This window comes from Somniosus microcephalus, chromosome 10 (genome assembly GCF_052327205.1).
Source record: "Somniosus microcephalus isolate GS21.2 chromosome 10, FLI_Smic_1.0, whole genome shotgun sequence".
Taxonomy (NCBI): Eukaryota; Metazoa; Chordata; class Chondrichthyes; order Squaliformes; family Somniosidae; genus Somniosus; species Somniosus microcephalus.
Genome location: NC_140996.1, coordinates 123336572 through 123355780, shown reverse-complemented (window position 1 = coordinate 123355780; position 19209 = coordinate 123336572). Strand labels below are relative to the sequence as shown.

Here is a 19209-nt window from a genome sequence, read left to right as displayed (position 1 = left end):
AATCAAGTGGGCTGCTTTGTCCTGGATTGTGTCGAGCTTCTTGAGTGTTGTTGGAGCTGCATTCATCCAGGCAAGTGGAGAGTATTCCATCACACTCCTGACCTGGGCAGATGGTGGAAAGGTTTTGGGGAGTCAGGAGGTGAGACACTTGCTGCAGAATACCCAGCCACTGATCTGCTCTTGTAGCCACAGTATTTATGTGGCTGGTCCAGTTAAGTTTCTGGTCAGTGGTGACCATCAGGATGTTGATGGTGGGGGATTCGGTGATAGTAATGCCATTGAATGTCAAGGGGCAGTGGTTGGACTCTCGTTTGTTGGAGATCATCATTGCCTGGCACTTGTGTGGCGCGAATGTTACCTGCCACTTCTCATCCCAAGCCTGAATGTCGTCCAGGTCTTGCTGCATGTGGGCACTGACTGCTTCATTATCTGAGGAGTTACAAATGAAACTGAACACTGTGCAATCATCAGCAAACATCCCCACTTCTGAACCTATGATGAAGGGAAGGGCATTGATGAAGTAGTTGAAGATGGTTGGGCCGAGGACACTGTCCTGAGGAACTCCTGCAGCAATGTCCTGGGGCTGAGATAATTGGACTCCAGCAACCACAACCATCTTCCTTTGTGCTAGGTATGACTCCAGCCAATGGAGAGTTTTCCCCTGATTTCCACTGACTTTAATTTTACTAGAGCTCCTTGATGCCACACTCGGTCAAATGCTGCCTTGATGAGAAGGGCAGTCTCTCTCTCCTCACCTGGATTTCAGCTCTTTTGTCCATGTTTGGACCAAGGCTGTAATGAGGTCTGGAGCTGAGTGGTCCTGGGGAAACCTGAACTGAGCATCGGTGAGCAGGTTATTGGTTAGTAAGTGCCGCTTGATAGCACTGTCAATGACACTTCCCATCACTTTGCTGATGATTTAGAGTAGACTGGTGGGCGGTAATTGGCCAGATTGGATTTGTCCTGCTTTTTGTGGACAGGACATACCTGGGCAGTTTTTCACATTGTCTGGTAGATGCCAGTGTTGTAGCTGTACTGGAACAGTTTGGCTAGAGTCACGGCTAGTTCTGGAGCACAAGTCTTAAGCATGACAGCCAGGATGTTGTCAGAACCCATAGTCTTTTCTGTATCCAGTGTGCTCAGCTGTTTCTTGATATCACGTGGAATGAATTGAATTGGCTGAAGACTGGCTTCTGTGATGATGGGGACCTCAGGAGGAGGCCGATATGGATCTTCCACTCGGCACTTCTGACTAAAGATGGTTGCAAATGCTTCAGCCTTGTCTTTTGTACTTGCGTGCTGGGCTCCGCCATAATTGAGAATGGGGATGTTCATGGAGCCTCCTTCTTCCATTAGTTGTTTAATTGTCTACCACCATTCATGACTGGATGTGGCAGGACTTCAGAGCTTTGATCTGATCCGTTGGTCACTTAGCTCATTCTATAGCATGCTGCTTCTGCTGTTTAGCATGCATGTAGTCCTGTGTTGCAGCTTCCCCAGCTTGGCACCTCATTTTTAGGTACGCTTGGTGCTGCTCCTGGCATGCTCTTCTACACTCCTCATTGAACCAGGGTTGGTCCCCTGGCTTGATGGTAATGGCCGGGCCATGAGGTTACAGATTGCGGTGGAATACAATTCTGCTGCTGCTGATGGCCCACAGTACCTCTTGGATGTCCAGTTTTGAACTGCTAGATCTGTTCTGAATCTATCCCATTTCATACGGTGGTAGTGCCACATAACACGATGGAGAGTGTCCTCAGTGTGAAGACAGGACTTCTTCTCCACAAGGACTGTTTGGTGGTCACTGCTATCAATACTGTCATGGACAGATGCATCTGCGACAGGCAGATTGGTGAGGATGAGGTCAAGTAGGTTTTTCCCTTGTGTTCTCTCGCCACCTGCCGCCTTGTTAGGTAAGCATATCAAATGATATGGAGCAAAGGCAGGTAAATGAGTTGAGGTACAGATCAGCAATGATCTGATTGAATGGCGGCGCATGCTTGAGGGGCTGAATGGCCTATTCCTGTTCCAGTGTTCCTATCAATGACTGTGTGTATAACAGAATCCACACCACGACTGACTGTGTATACAACCGATACTATGCCATTACTGGTCATGTGTTAATCAGATACCACACCGGTACTGACTTGCTGGGAACGGCCAAAGCAGTTGGCCCGGAATTTGCGGTCCTGATGACGGCGAACTGGCAACGTTTGCAGTCATTTTGCCTTTGAAACTGACTGCGACTTCAGGATTTAGCGCATGCGCAGCCTAATGTGGAAATCCTGAAGTAGTGGTCTGTCATTCACTGCTCCTCCACAGGCTGCGCTGTGCCACCAGCACCCAGCCCCCAACTGAGCCAGCAATCAGTGAAATCTCTCAAATTATGGAAACTGATAAAAACTTCAGCTCTTCCGTTGTTCAATTCCCCACTAAAATTTAGATCTTGTTGGATTAGGTGTAACTGGGGTATTAATACAGTATTGACTGCTAAACAAAGGTTGTGGCCCTTGTAGGGAGATGGGGCTCTGCTCTGCCCAATTGCAGGGGTCTTTAGTGCCTGTTGATGTATTGGGCCTCGGTCTCCTTTATACCCTTGCAGCTTATGTTAGCCTGCAGGTCGGGTGTCACTAAACACCCTCTAAGGAGATAGAGAACAACAGCTTATAGAGGAGGACTAAAATACGGTGGCGACCCACACAGTTTATACCTAATCTGTGGGGTACTCCTGAGCCCAAGTGCTCCTGGAGTCCTCTCTCTTTTCCCTAGTCTGCTGTTCCCTTGTTTGGCGGGTTCGAAGCGCCCTAATGCCCCTATCTGGTTCTAACTCCAGAATTTGGGTGGAGAACGATGCACTTTAAATAGACACTCGGAGACAAGTAGTCCTTGGAAAAGGAACAGGTGACAACCTATTTTATTTGCCAAGGTAAGTTCTACCACAAACGTAATAAACACACGCACACATTTCTAACTATAAATAAAATATGAGAGAGAACGGACACAACGAGAATGTTTACACAGTTTTATCTTTACCAAGTCCAATCCCACCAACCCACTTTCCTACCTAAACTAGACTGACAGTTGCAGGCCCTTGGATTATACTCACAGCCTCCTCCCTTGACAGATGGAATTTTGAGTGCGGTTGTTGGGTTGTTTTTGTTGCTGTCATCGTCGGAATTCGACCTGTGCCTCGGGGTTCGCCGTACCCCGAACCTCGGAGAGGACCTTGCTGCGTCTGGTCGGGTTTTCTCGAAGTTTGGTTTTGTTGATTGCGCTTTTGGTCGGTTGTCGTTGGTTGGTTTGTGCTTGATGGAAAAGGTTCCCGAAATTACTGGAGTGAATGCCGTCTTCCAAAGCCACTTCGGTCGTTGGTGTCTTCTTGTCGAGGTCCCCGGAATGGGAGTCGGTATACGGTACGGCTTCTTGCGGCGATGTTGCGCCATCTGGTAGCGTAAACCTTCAGTATACCGATTGAGCCTGGGGCCTGATGGTGGATCTTCTCCTCAGCGCGGTTGGAGTTCTTTAGATGTTAGTTCGCCCCAGCTCGTCCCTCCCGGGCTCGTCTTTTCCCTCAGCGTCTTAACTCGCTCTCCTGTTCATTCTTCTGGTAATAGTTCTCTCTCCGCGTTGGTCCTTCTTGTGTTCCATATTTATACAGGTAGGTGTGAGGACAGGGGTATTGTTTTGAGTGCACATCGGCTCCTCCAAGTCTGCTACCCCATTGTGTCAGTCCTGGGACTTGATTAGTTTGGGCCACCTCTTAACTGTAGTGATCCCAAGACTATTGTCCCTAGTCCGAGTTGATTAAGGTGATGATGGCTTGTATTCATAGCCCGATTAGGGGTGAGTCACATATTCAAACCCGGACCGGGTGGTCCCCATTGGCCGGGGGTTTCCTCGCTTCAGGTCTGACTCGGTCCCCTGATTGGCCTTTGAGAATGCACTCTGCTTCGATTGGCCGACATCTATGGCTCGCCTCTGAGCCACAGTCCCCTGTATTTGGATGTCCCAGGCATATCCCAGCCTGCTTGTCGGGACCTCTGCCTTGGCCGAAAATGTTGGTTTTAAACTGTATAGGGCATTCCAATTTTTGGTAAGACGTGGTTGTGGATTTTCGAACCCTACACCCTGAAAAATTAATTTTAATTCTGTGCAGTCATATTTATTCATTTTAATAAAAATTAAACATTTTAAGAAATTGTTCATCTTCATTTGAGGTTTGCCTTTTCCCCATGTGGAGCCCAAATCTCTGTTTTGCCGACTCGAACCTTGTTAAAAAGTTAGAATTGTAGGTGTGGTGTATGTAACCTGTTCCACCTTAAGAGAACTTAAGCCTGTTCCACCTTAAGAGATGTACTACTTTCTCTGGCTGCTGTATACGTAATACCGGTGGTGACCACCGGTATATAAGCACTGTGTAGTAATATTGTATTTAGTATAGTCCTGACCTCCAACCAGTAAAGACCTGTTGAACTTTAATCTTGTAGTCTGTGTTAGTAATTACAACTAGAACACACAGACTTAACAGTGGCGACGAGTCTGATTCTTACCCTGCGGCAGTTTATATCCACGGCGGCTTCGTCCACAGAACGGACGTCGAAGAGAGGCTTCCACCCTCATCACCCTGCTGGAAGACACGTTGCGCGGCAGACATCGAGAAACCAGAGTGCAGAAGACACCCTGAACTCGAAACCTCCATCAGCGGCTGTCAGCTATCTTCTTTCTACCTCGGTGGTGGGTAAGCCGGGCAGCGACGCGACCAGAAAGTCGACCGCGTTGGCTGTACAGACGGGGTGGGAAGACGGAGGAATAAGGGCGGTGAGATCGATCGTGACCGGAGATAAGGGCCGGGCCGCATTCGGGCCGAAAGGCGCAGCGCGGGGACATCAATCGCGGCTGGTGATAAGGGCCGGGCCGCATTCGGGCTAAAAAGGCGCAGCGTCTGGGGCAACTGAAGGCGCGAGAGCCGCGGTGAAGCGGAGACAGCGTCGGGGGACGGGTGAAGACCGCCAAGCGCGGGAAAACCGCCATTTTGTAGGCGGAGGACGAAGACAAGAGCGGGAAGCCGCCATCTTGGATAAAAATTAAAATAAATTACATTGCAACGATGCCTAAACATGGGAACATTAATACCTTTGATAGCGACATCGAAGATTGGGCCATGTATGTAGAACGCATACAAAATTATTGTAAAGCAAATAAAATCCCAGATGAAGAGAAAGCACTAACATTATTAAACTTAATGGGTGCGAAGACATACGGGCAATTGAAACACCTTTTATCACCAGATGAACCGGCGGATAAGACGTTCGAGGAGATTGTTACTGTCCTGAAAAATCATCTAAACCCCACGCCGCTGATGCTAGCAGAACGATTTAAATTTTACAGCAGAAGGCAGCTGAAGGATGAAAGCAATGCTGAATATCTAATGGAATTGCGTAAGCTAGCAAAGTACTGTCAGTTTGGAACGAGACTGACAGAGGCGCTACGAGATAAATTTGTGTGTGATTTATTAAAAGAAGATACACAAAAGCGACTGCTCGAGGAGAATGAGCTGACGCTTGAGAAAGCGGTCACTATGGCAGCAGCACACGAAGCCGCAGCGAGAGGCACGGCAGTAATGCAGCTACGGTCACCGGAACTCAGTACAAATAAATTGGGTTTGAGTACTGTAAAATGTTATCGTTGTGGAAAGACAACGCACGATCAGAACCAGTGTTGGTTTAAAAACCAAGAATGCAGAACGTGTGGCAGGCTTGGCCACATAGCTAAAGTATGCCGGTCAGGAAAGAAGACCAGCAACAAAAAGTCACCGCAAGGAAAATACATAAAGGTACACAAGGTGACAAAGAACAGTTCGACCGAACAGAAGTCAGATTCAGACGCTAGCAGTAATGAACTGGGTAGCTTAAGAGTACACAACGTTGGTAAGGATGCAGATCTCCAGACAATTTGGGTCACCCTTCAGATAGCAGGAGTCCAAGTAAAGATGGAATTGGACACTGGATCGGCATTGACGGTCATGAATAAGAAAGATTACAAAAGGTTATTCCAACATATTCCCCTACGGGATACGGAGATTATATTGAAAACATACACGGGGCAAAGAGTGTACCCCATCGGAAAGATAGAGGTAAAAGTGGTCCACAAGGGCAAAGAAAGCCAAGTAATGGACTTATATGTGCTACCTGAAGGAGGTCCACCACTACTGGGACGGGAGTGGATTAGGAAAATGAATATGGACTGGCACTCCTTTAAGGCACTAACGGTAGATTCCGGGGAAACAGATGTCAAACCTAAACGATTGTCCAAAATATTGGATGATGCTAAAGAGGTGTTCCAGCAGGGACTGGGAACACTGAGAGGAATTACGGCAAACATCAAGATTGATGAACATGCACAACCAAAATTTTTTAAAGCCAGACCGGTACCCTATGCAATACGACCTACTGTAGAAGCGGAACTGGAAGCGCTAGAACATTCAGGTGTACTGTCTAAGGTAGATTGGAGTGAGTGGGCTACGCCCATTGTTCCCGTTATGAAACGTCCTTCGAGCAACAAGCCAGGAGAACCAGGGAAGGTTCGCATCTGTGGAGATTTCAAAATCACCGTTAATCCGGTGCTTCACACGGTGCAGTATCCGCTTCCGCGGATTGAGGATATTTTTGCTTCGTTGTCTGGCGGGAAACACTTCACCAAGATAGACCTGGCGCAGGCGTACTTGCAGATGGAGGTTGAAGAAGAGTCACGCCAATACCTCACGATCAACACGCATCGAGGTTTGTACCGGTACAATAGGCTGGTTTTTGGAGTGGCATCGGCTCCAGCAATTTGGCAGAGGGCCATGGAGCAGGTATTACAGGGAATTCCAGGCACACAATGTTACCTGGACGATATTCTGATTACAGGTGATGGTGATGAAGAACACCTCGCAAACTTGGAACTGGTGCTCAACAGACTGAAAGAGTATGGACTTAGAGTTAATCGGCAGAAATGTGAGTTCTTCCAGAAGCGGATCTCGTACTGTGGTCATGTCATTGACCGGGAGGGGCTTCATAAGTCTCCTGACAAGATAGAGGCAGTTGTAAAGGCTCCCGCTCCGGATAATGTCTCTCAGTTGAGGTCGTTTCTAGGATTGATTAACTATTACCATAAATTTCTACCAAATCTATCCACGGTACTGCACCCGCTAAACGCTCTTTTACAGAAGGGGGTACCATGGGAATGGAGCGAAAACTGTAAGAAGGCATTTCGCAAAAGCAAAGAATTGATCACCTCAGAGGGAGTGTTGGCTCACTTCAACCCGACACTGCCTATTCGGTTGGCTTGTGATGCTTCTCCATATGGTATTGGAGCAGTACTCTCACACAAGTTGCCAAATGGCACGGAAAGGCCAGTCGCGTTTGCATCCAGATCATTGACCTCCGCTGAGCGCAACTATGCGCAGATCGATAGGGAGGCTCTCAGCCTTGTATGGGGAGTGAAGAAGTTTAATCATTACCTGCAGGGCCAAAAATTCACACTTCTGACAGACCATCAGCCGTTGGTATCCATTTTTAACCCTAAGAAGGGTGTTTCAGTGGTGACATCACAGCGTCTCCAGAGATGGTCCCTTTTCCTAGGGGCACATCAATATCAAATAGAATTCAAAGGTACGAAGCAGCATGGCAATGCTGATGGGCTGTCGCGCCTGCCACTACCTGAAGAAGAAGAAACGACGAAAATTGACCCTGTTGAGTTATTTCATTCGACCATCATTGAGTGTTTACCAGTCACCAATGCAAGTATTGAAAGAGAAACCAGGAACGACCCGACACTGTCCAGAGTCTACGAGGTGACAGTGAAAGGATGGCCAACACGTGGTGATCCTCTGTTACCGGCATTCTCGGCAACGAGACCAGCTGTCCGTCTGCCATGGTACTTTGATGTACGGGACAAGAGTGATTATTCCTCCCAAGTCAAGGGAAAGAGTTCTAAAAGAACTGCATGAAGGTCATCTGGGGGGAGTTAAGATGAAAAGTCTTGCTAGGGCTTATGTATGGTGGCCGGGTATTGACCAACAGATAGAGGAGTTGACGAAAAGCTGCGCTGGGTGCCAAAAAGTGCAAAATGCACCTCCGATCGCACCACTACACCCATGGGAATGGCCTCCAGCCCCATGGCAACGCGTACATATTGACTTTGCTGGTCCATTCATGGACTCCATGTTCCTAATTGCGGTGGACGCACATTCCAAATGGCCAGAAGTGATCAAGATGAATACCACTACTTCAGAAAAGACAATTGCGGTGTTAAGAACAATATTCGCAAGGAACGGATTGCCAGAACAGATCTGTTCGGACAACGGACCACAGTTCATGTCGGAAGAATTCCAAAAATTCTTAAAGAAGAATGGGGTGAAACATTATACCTCTGCCCCATATCATCCGGCGACAAACGGGTTGGCCGAGAGATTTGTCCAAACATTCAAAAAGGCAATAAAGGCCATGAACGATGATCAGATTCCGCTGCAGCACAAGGTGGACAATTTCCTAATGGCATATCGAAACGCCGCTCATGCAGTGACTAACCAAAGTCCTGCCATGATGTTTTATAACAGGAGGTTGCGGTCCAGGTTGGACTTGTTAAAACCAAATGTGCGGAGGGAAGTGGAAAACAAACAGTTCCGGCATATTAATAACAAGACCACTCGAAGTTTCGACATAGGACAACCAGTGTTGGCAAGGGGCTATGGAAACGAAAAATGGCAGTCCGGAACAATTCGGGCCAGACAAGGACCTCTGATGTACACAGTAGATATTGGTAACAATGTGATAAGGCATCATGCGGATCAACTGGTAGAATCGAGAGCAAGGGTCGAACCCATGGTTGCGACAGAGACAACTGTGGAAGATGTTAATGAACCTGAAGCATCTACCTCGGCAGGGAATGTACCTGATGATGATAACACCCAATGCATGGGAGACCAACTAGAGGAGTCACCTCAGCAACAGGAATCAGAGACCACTGAAAGGCATTATCCAAACCGAATCAGAAGGCCTCCTGAGAGACTGAACCTTTGAACTGTTTATACCTGAAGTTATATATGTTATTATGTTATGTTAAATGGGGATATGACTGTTAAGCTAAAAAGGGAGGATTGTGGTGTATGTAACCTGTTCCACCTTAAGAGAACTTAAGCCTCTTCCACCTTAAGAGATGTACTACTTTCTCTGGCTGCTGTACACGTAATACCGGTGGTGACCACCGGTATATAAGCACTGTGTAGTAATATTGTATTTAGTATAGTCCTGACCTCCAACCAGTAAAGACCTGTTGAACTTTAATCTTGTAGTCTGTGTTAGTAATTACAACTAGAACACACAGACTTAACAGTAGGAGTTTACCCGCTTCCTGGTTCGCTGTCTGTGAGATTTCTGCATTTTAATTGGCTGCTTAGACAGCTTGTTGACGGCACAGCAGCTCTTCACTGGGATTCGCCATTAACTTCCGTTGATTTGAATTACGCGTCGGAAAATCCAAAATTCTCGACACAGGTCACAAGATCTTTGTGCAAAGCTTACTTCGAGGTCAGCGGCAAACTTTGATTCGCCGCTGACCGCAAATTCCAGGCCATTGTCTTTTCCTCCCAAAGTGGCCCTACTGTTGTATGAAAGCAAAATACTGTGGATGCTGAAAATCTGAAATAAAAACAGTAAATGCTGGAAATACTCAGCACGTCAGACAGCATCTGTGGAGAGAGAAACAGAGTTAACGTTTCAGGTTGATGACCTTTCATCAGAAATGGAAAATGTTACAGATGTAACAGGTTTTTAGCAAGTGCAGAGGCAGGGAAAGGTGGGGTGGGAGGAAAAAACAAAAGGGAAGGTCTGTGATAGGGTAGAAGGCAGGAGAGATTGAATGACAAAAGGGATGATGAAGCTCGGGATCACGCTTGCGAACTGAATGGAGGTGTTCAGCAAAGCGGTCATCCAATTTGCATTTGGTCTCCCCTATGTAGAGGAGACTGCATCGTGAGCAGCAAATACAGTATATTAAATTGAAGGAAGTACAAGTAAATCACTGCTTCACCTGAAAGGAGTATTTGGGGCCCTGACGGTGGGAAGAGAGGAGGTAAAGGGGCAGGTGTTACATCTCCGCTTGCACAGGAAGGTGCCGTGGGAAGGGGACCAGGGTGTCGCGGAGGGAACGGTCCCTTTGGAATACTGAAAGGGGAGGGGAAGATGTCTTTGGTGGTGGGATCACGCTGGAAGTGATGGAAATGGCGCAGGATGATCCGTTGAATGTAGAGGCTGGTGGGGTGGAAGGTTAGGACAAGGGGAACCCTATCATCTCGGAGGGAGGGGCAGGGTAAGAGCAGAAGTGCAGGAAATAGAACAGCCTGACCTGCTGAGTATTTCCAGCACTTTCTGTTGTTATTACAGTACTGCTTTTGTATGAGGTGGTTGTGAGGAGGATTTTCCTGTTTGGCATTCCAGGCTACAATACAACATGTCTGGAAGAAGATGGTGACTGTAATCTTTTCAATTGTTGACATTTACAAAAGCTCCTTAGGATAAATTCACCGCTCTTGTACTCGCAACGGGGGGCCATGCTCAAAGGGAGCACAAATTGGAGATAGAGCTACTTCTGCTGATTCTAAGGTCCGTGCTCCCTTCAAGTGCAGGTCCCTTGCTGGGAGAACATAGTTGGTGATTTTACCCTTTTATCTGCAATTTTACCGATAACTGCTCGGTAAGGAAATGAACAGACCTTAGTGAGCCATTCTGTTTCATAGGTGGGTAAGCTTCGTCAGCAGCTAGAAGACTTTGAAAACTCTCAGAGAGAAATGATACTGAAGTATGAAGAACGGCTTAAATCCTTTAAATCTGATGTAAGTGGAATATGTTCTTTACTGGCAATATTCAAGTCACAGTTTAAACAATTGTTTGCTCCAGGAGAAAATAATAATTAAATTAGTAAATAATGGAATATTCTGATCAGAGTTATTTATAATTTGTTTTGAAAACTGTATAATTGTGACCAGTATTTTAAGTTGGTGATTGAAATCTCAAAATAATGGCCTGTAATTTCCTCAGAGCTGTTCTTGCGTCACCATAACTTCATTGGAAGTGCAGCAGAAACTCTGTCCACACACATAAGTGGGGTTTCTGTCTTGCTTCCAGGAAAATTATGATGGTAGCGTGGGAGCAGCTCCAGGGAAATTCCTGGCCAATGTATTTTTAAAATAAAAGTCAAAGTTTACTCTTGATACCCTCAATTCCTTCATCCAGTTACATAGCAAGCATATTCTTCATTGGCTTTTAATGTGCGGATTAATTCTGGCCTTTCCTTAATGGTGCTTCCCCAGCTAATTGCCTTGCAGTTAATCCCAATTCCAGAAAAGCATGAGGAAGATGGCATTGATGTGCCTGAAGTCTCAAAAACCCCACATTGGATCATAGAAAACGTTCAAAATTGTGACAGTCCCTCAAATTATATAGGAGACTGGCTGGTCACAATGGACCACAGGATGGCTGGTTTCACATCACTATTTGGTCTTGCCATTGCAGGTATCTTGCGTTACGCCTTCAAGATTGCAACTACCAGTACAAGTTACTTCTTTGGCCCTTCCTTTGTCCATAGGGTGTTTACAAAATGCTGGTCTATCCCAAGCTTCCAGTGAGGGGGAGCTGTGCTTGAAGGGAGTACAAGTCGGGGATAATGCTACAACACTGTCGTACTGATTCTTTGGCCTGCGCACTAAGGCTATGGCACTTGTACTTTGAAAACTGGCTCTTGAGAGTTTCTTGTAAAGAGATAGCTCAGACAGCCATTTAGCAAGTGCTTGGCACATCAGAGGAGCTCAAATTCATTGTCAACTGTGAAGAAGTCTTCATTTGTTGTTTATGTGCAGGTTGCTGTTATTCCAGCAATTGGAGGTAGATGTGGCACCTACCCTGGATTTGAGGCAGTGCTCCCTGAATTCTTTCTACAGCTACCACCTCCTCAGCTGACACTGTTAACAGACATAGTGGATTGTGGCCCATATAGAGATCAAATAGACTCTGAGCAAGTGGACTATGATGACTCCACCTGGCACAATGTCAGAATGTACAGTGCCTGTCCAATCTTGTTGCACCACACAAAAAACATTCTCAACTGTCAGATTGGATCTTCCATCTGCATCCAGCCAGATTCTGGTTCAGGGCCTGGGTTATTAGACCATGTACTACTATTACCCATAGCAGACAGCCTCACATAAACAATCCACAAATAGAGCCTATGGCACAATGAGGAAGGTTTCCTCTCCTGGGTATACATACCAACTTAGAAAACTAGCAAAAACTGACCAACAAAAAAGCTGCTACAGCTTCCAAAGAGCTGACAGCTAAGAAATGGCCTGGACCTGTAAAAACAAGTAGCTACATGAGTTTTGTATCTTAAGCCACTGGTATACACAACCCTTCTTCACTTGGAATTGAAGAAATAAAAGTCATTATAAATACATTCAAGGCTGGAAGGAAAATTCAGATGTTGCAGGCATAAAATCGGTGGGACACATCTAGGGGGCCAGGGAACATGCTCTCATTTGAAACATTTTTTAAAAATTTACGTTAAAAATTATGCCCTCTGCATTTTTATACTTAGTAGATTTTTAATTTTTAAAAAAAGAAAAACAAAGTGAGAGTTGGATTCTCAGTGGACCAACCAGATCATCACTGGCCCAAAAATTACCTCAACAGTGATTCTCCCACATTCAGCCACCCCAGTTCATAAAGACACACTACGCCTTCCAGACCCAGTTCACAGAGCCATGCATCCTATCCAAATCCCCATCCTTTCAGAAACACTAGGCCCTAAATTTCAGTGGAGTCGATGATTGGAAGTTGGGCAGGTTGCCTGCAGGGGCCAGAATTGGGGTGGAACTTGGATCTGCCAAGTTTCTGCCCTGTGGCCCAGATTCTTGCTGGGGGTTATCGAGTCTTCGGCTGCCCTCCCTAATTCCACTGGTAGCTTTGAAAGTTTGTGTGGGGGCATTTCTGGACTACCCTAAGAATTACACCCAGTATTCCACCGGCCAATTGGGACCTATTCCTTCTGAAAGCTGATGCAGGGCTAGTACTGGGCCATAAGAAGGCCCCAACACTGCACAAGAGAAAGGTAATTGATCCCAGAGGGAGCAGAAGAAAATTTGCTGCCTTATTTCTTTGATCCTCCCGGGTCTCGGGGTCCCTACCAGAGTGACCGAGTAACACGGAGTTCCACTGGCAGAATGGCTGGAAATTATGGACATTTTGGAAATGTAATCCCTGTAGGTCAACTCTCACCCCAAATAAGATATTAATCTAGTCCTCCACAAATTAACCTAATCTGCCTTTTAAATCTCTTGGTACCTGTAATTTTTAAATTCTCATCATAGAAATCTGTACTCTTTGTTGTTCTGATTTCAGCTTGCTGGGTTAGAGATACAGGAACTGGGTATTGATTACCACCACTTAATTTGGCACTCTTAGCAGAGCAATTCTTTGGGTACACCTAAGTTTCCTGCCAAAAATAATTTCCACTTCCATTTGGGACAAAACAAAATGGTAATCTCTTCCTTTACCCACCTCCTCCTAATCTAGGCCAGACCTTTCTGGAGAACCTGACAATTGCTTTCACTTTTGGTCCCAAAGTGTTGAATAAACCAGCATCAAAATAATGGCTGCTAAATGGCTAGTGGAAAGCATTATCTAATATTATCAACACCAAGGAAGCCCAGTGACTTTAGTAGAGATCACTTTGCCCATCCCATGACTATTTTTTGACCATCTTGAATTCGAGTTTTCTCTCATAATATCTGTAATGCTGCTATGTGCTTTAACCAAGCATTACTCTTAGGACTTGGCAACCATGGATGATATAAGCTTTCACACATCTGTCCTAGCAGCTAAGATCGCTGCCTTTCTTGCAAGGACTTTCTTTCTCCTTAACCTGAATACTATTGGGTTAGTTTCCAGTGGTGTGTGAAGAATACTGATTGAAGAAGGAAGAAAGATTGCATACTTTGTTGGGCTGCCTTCATTCTTCAAAGATGTATCCTCCACACATTGCACCCCCTCTGGCTTTCTGCTCAAACCATATGGGAAGTCCATTTAGTAATTGTATAATTATTTAATAGCATTGGCCAAAACAAAGTGTTGCTCGAACATGTGTCCAGCCCTTTAACACTGTAGTGAAGAGCGTACCACATGGTCACTATGTGCTAATGTTGAAAAGAGCATCAGGTGGCATTGCCTACCATGTAGTTTCCACAGAACATGATCCAGGTCATATTCAATTCTACCAGTACATGGCGATGTATCTGTGAAGAATGAAGAAAATCCTGCAAAGTATGTAATCCTTGTTTTACAGAGTTCAGTTACTCATGATTTGTTGTTGCATTCTTTAGCTCTATAAACTGCGTAGTAGTTATGAGAAGCTGCAAAAACATCAGCTAAAGCAAGCTAGAGAGGCATGCAAGATACAGATTGCTGGTGAGAATGGGGAGACACACTTGGAGCAGAACAGGCGCAACAGAAAGTTGGAGGTAAGTGTTTTTTTTCCGCCAGTTATGACTAATGATTTCTGAAACATTTTAGGATTGTTTTTATAAGTTCGTGCTGTCGGTGGCACATATTGGGAAATCTTGAGCATGTTTAATTTTAACAGATGAAAAATCATCAAAAGATCAGTGTGCCCACAACTTTCTGATATGCAGGGATGGTGGGCGAGATTCCCTGTGGCATTACAAACTTGGCATACCATTCTCTAAATAAAGTAATTAACTGTTAATGAATATTCCACAAAATATCAATACATTTAAAAAAAAATCAAAACCACAGACCTGTCACAGTGCAAAAATGTGAGAAATAAAATTTATTTCTAAGGCCCTTCACATTTTGTTTGGTAGGGTGAGTTTATAGCCTTAATTTTTTTAATTAATACTCTAATCATGGCACTGCTCACGAGAAAAAAATGTGGATTTTACAAATTTGTATCTCAGCGCAGGGCATCAGGCACTGCCAGTGCATATCGGGAATTTGAGCAAGGAAGTCAATGGACCTCACAGAATTAAAATGAATGAACAGAAAATCCTGGTGGGCCTGCTGTCCTCTGTGCCAACATTCCTAATTTGCATTGTATGAAGTTTCATATCTGGAGCATGAATTCGTAGGGGTCGATTTTAACTCGGGTGCGGGGAATTAGCGGGTTCCCCGAATTTAGTGTTTCCCACACGAATCTAAATGGGTCTGTGAGATTGATGCAATTTTAACTCAATTGGCCAATTGATTTCCAGCATGTGGGAAGCCTTGGCAAATGAGTATTTCCAGTCAGAAAGTCGCAGAATATGACGTCATCATTGCTGCTGCTTTTAAGGTCCACAGCAGGCCTTGCTTCCTCTGCAGGCTCCCAAACTTCACCATTAAGATGGCACAGGAGCCTGCAAGAGCAACGGCCAGCGGGAGGGCAAGAGCTGCCCCCAAATTTGATGAGGCTTCACTACAGACATTGCTAGATGGTTCTAGGGCCCACAGGGAGGTTCTGTTCCCTTCTTCAGGGAGGAAGAGGCCTCCCAGTCAGACCAGGCTGTGTGGCTACAGGTGGCAGGTCAAGTCAACTCCTTGGAGCTCACACGAAGAACGTGGATGCAGTGCAGGAACAGATTCCATGACCACCTTCGCACTGGAAAAGTAAGTACTGTATGAAGTTTCCATCACCCTCAATCTGACTCCCATTGCCTTTCCTCACTAGCACTCAGCTTTAGCAATCTCTTCCTGCACATCCCATTAGACACTCACATCTATGCACCCTTATCCATTCCCTCTCTATGCTTACATTCACAGAACTATTCCACCATGCAGCCCTCACACTCCCTCTCACTCTGATGCTTTGAACACAACTGACTACACACAGATAGGGCCCTTGGTCTTGCAACCTCACTCCATCTTTGTCTCCTTCTAAGTATCTATGCTATGCAATCTCTGCACTCACTCCTTCATTCTCACTCAACCTCCACTTGTCTCCCTCATTGCAGGAAAAGAGAGCTCACACCAGGAGAGAGCGAGCCAGGACAGGAGGAGGGCTGCCCTCATTAGCCCAGCTCAACCCCTGGGAGGAAGGCGTCCTGGAGATTGCCGGGGCTGACCGAGATGTGGAAGTTGGGGAAGGACAGACAGGAGCATCCCTGCAAGCTGGTGACAGAATAGTTTTCCCTCTCTCTCATTGGCATTGCATGAGTCGCTGATAATGATTCTGATGCTACATCATATGGACTTATGATCATCTGCAAAATGCAATGTGCATGTAACCTTGGCATCACATCTCTAACTTTTTCCTTGACTCCCCCACAGGACCATCGAGAGCCCCCGTCCCCACTCTGCAGGAGGAAGAGCCTGAGCAGCCAGACTCCTCAGAGGAATCCGCAACCTCTGAGGGCGCAGCGTCAGCAGAAATAAGCGCACCCAGCACCAGCGCAGACACTCACACCTCGGTGGGACCTTTGGGACATAGAGTAGAGTTGTCTCCTGGTGTATCACAGCTCACAAGTGAGCATCAGCAGATTGTGCAGACAGGGACAGCAGTGGAGAGTCCTCGTCGGAGGGCGCAGGACTCTGCCAGCTCGGCTCAGCTGCATGTCGACCCTCTGCCTCTGGGTCCATCCGTAAGATCAGCAATGATAGAACTCCATGCACAGATGCAGGAGTCTCTGGAAGGTTTTGTCTCCAGGGTCGCTGCGAGTGTGGAGCAAATGGAGGAGTCCATAGCGAACATGAGCAGAGCCTTTGTGGAGTCAGTGGCGCATGAACGCATCAACACGGAAAGAATCGCTGCCTCCGTGGTAAGGCTGGCTACGGTAGAGGAGAGGAGGGCTATGGCCATGGAGGAGGTTAGTCGCCAGGGTATGGAAAACATGGTGAGTGTTCAGAATAGAATGACATCTCTTGAGGAGCGATGGGCATCTATTGAACAGAGAAACCAGACTTTCATGGAAGTCCTTCTGAGTAGGACTGCCATTGTAGATATGGGTCCCCATGGCCCCTTGATGTGCAGCAAGCTGCTCTCAAGCCACTTGCAGGCACTGAGGGGGACCTGACCCATGAGAGGGAGGTTGGTGGCAGACCTCAAGGAAGTGGGGGCTCCTCTCCAAGCGGTCACACTTCCATGCCACTGCAGAGCCCTCGGTCAGCGCCCCGCCGGAGATAGAGGTCTCAACCCCTGCACAGCCGCAGGAGTAGCAGACTGCTGGCGAGCCCTCACAGGCTCGCCACCCTAGAGGACGCCCACCAAAGGTGTCGAGACAGGAGCAGCAGGAAAGTGAGCAAGGGGCCTCCACATCTGCTGAAGCCACAGGGGAACAACTATGTAGGAGCACGCGTAAGAGGAAAATAAAGCACAAATAGTCACAAGGGTAGTCACTTGGGTGAAATGCTGTGTATTTTGTAAAAATGCCATCAGTTGTTTGTTTTCATAAAAATTCTGATGGCAACTTCTGCAGTTGTGGCGTGTGTCATTTCGCAAATGGGGCTGGAGGTCCTCTAATGCCAAGAGGGGAAGGAAAAAAAGGCCTCCCATGCTTCTGGTAGATGCCTCAGTTGAGGCGCTGAGTGAGGGTGGCGAGAGGGGTCTTGCAGGAGGTCACACTGGAGAAGTGGGTGAGGCTCCAACCTTCCACAGGTGTGGTTAGGCCTGGTGAAAGTTGCCCCAGACCTGAAACAACAAAGTCCTGCCACCTGCAAATGATGGCTGATCAAATATCCTCTTTAATGTTGGGCCTGCAGCTGATAGTCAGCAAGCCAATAGTGTTCACGCCAGGTTTCACAGGCGTGATCCCCACCAGGCGCGTTTTACGTGGGAAAAGGGTTAAACAGGCAAGTGCCTGTTAAAATGGGATTATAAAGGCCAATGAATGCTGATTAAGGGCCCTAAAGACCAGTCCCGCCTGTTGCAGGCAGGACTGATTCGAGTCCATCAGACACACCTAGGTTAAAATAGCGTGGAGGCAGGAACCAGCCGGGAGGGGTCCCAACCCCCAGGTTTGCAATTTTAACCCCCCACACACCTAAAAGCCCACCTGTCGGCTGCGTTAAAATCGAGCCCGTAAAATCTACCCCAAGAAGTAAAAGGTTTAGTACACAAGGTGGAGGTTCGCTGCCTGACACATTGAATCAGGCTCCAAGGGTGCATGCTGGAAGCATGTAAAAACTTCATTCTAATATTTAAATAAGAATCCTACACTGGTTGTAGGCCCCTTTTGTGAAATTGGTTTGCCCCAGCGCAAAATATGGTGCGTCAGGAAGGACCCTACTTATAATGGGGTTATTCCCTCCATACAACAACAACTTGTCTTTATATAGTACCTTTAACGTAGTAAAACGTCCCAAGGCGCTTTACAGGAGCGTTCTCAAACAAAATTCAACTCTGAGCCAAATAAGGTGATATTAGGACAGATGACCAAAAGCTCAGTCAATTATACAAGTTACTTGCTGTTTCAATTTCTGTGCCTTTTTTGGCAATTTTCTCCATTGCACAACTGAATTGTGAGTTCTGGGAAGAACTTTTTGCAGGTGCAATACTGGGCATTTGCCTTGCAAGTATTACATTTCACTCATGGGTGCTCTGTTAGATCTGCGTTTGGGGCTGCTGGTGGAGAGGCAGCAGCAGTGAAGACTGGAATGAGCAGGAGCAGCTGGGAGAAGAGGGATGAGAAGGCCCTACCCACAGCAGGTCTTCAAGGAACACTTTACTAAGAACACTTTTCCTACATCAACTTGGCGAGGAGCAACGTGTGAGGCGCCTGCACTTCACCAGGGAGGTTGTAACTGAGCTTTGCTACCTGCTGCAGCCAGAACTGGAGCCCTAAACCAGGACATGGACAGCACTACCTGTAGCTGTCAAGGTCACCATGGTGCCGAATTTCTATGCCACATGGTCATTCCAGGCTGAAGCAAGTGACCTTAGTGACATCTCGCAGTTCACTATACACTGCTGCACCAGGGAGGTGTCTGATGCTCTCTTCTCTAGAAGGAACAGCTGCATCTATTTCTTGATGGACCAAGCGAAGCAGGACGAGAGAGCACTCTCGTCAAGTGAAGTAAATCTGGCCATGGTGAAGCCATCCTTGGCCTCCTGGGCAGCAATGTGGTCGGGTGCTGATGCCGTCCGTCCTGTGCAGCATCAGGTGATTACGGAGAAGGTTGGTGGTGT

The 19209-nt window shown here is 46.7% G+C and overlaps 1 protein-coding gene across 1 annotated transcript in view; it reads left to right on the top strand.

The window, feature by feature from the left end:
* LOC147111681 (deuterosome assembly protein 1-like) overlaps nt 1-19209 on the top strand; it is a 227163-nt gene that overhangs the window by 87466 nt on the left and 120488 nt on the right. Inside the window, exons 5-6 of the mRNA XM_085998788.1 lie at nt 10778-10873; nt 14414-14551. Coding sequence (XP_085854914.1) covers nt 10778-10873; nt 14414-14551 — 234 coding nt within the window. The remainder of the gene's footprint in view (nt 1-10777; nt 10874-14413; nt 14552-19209) is intronic.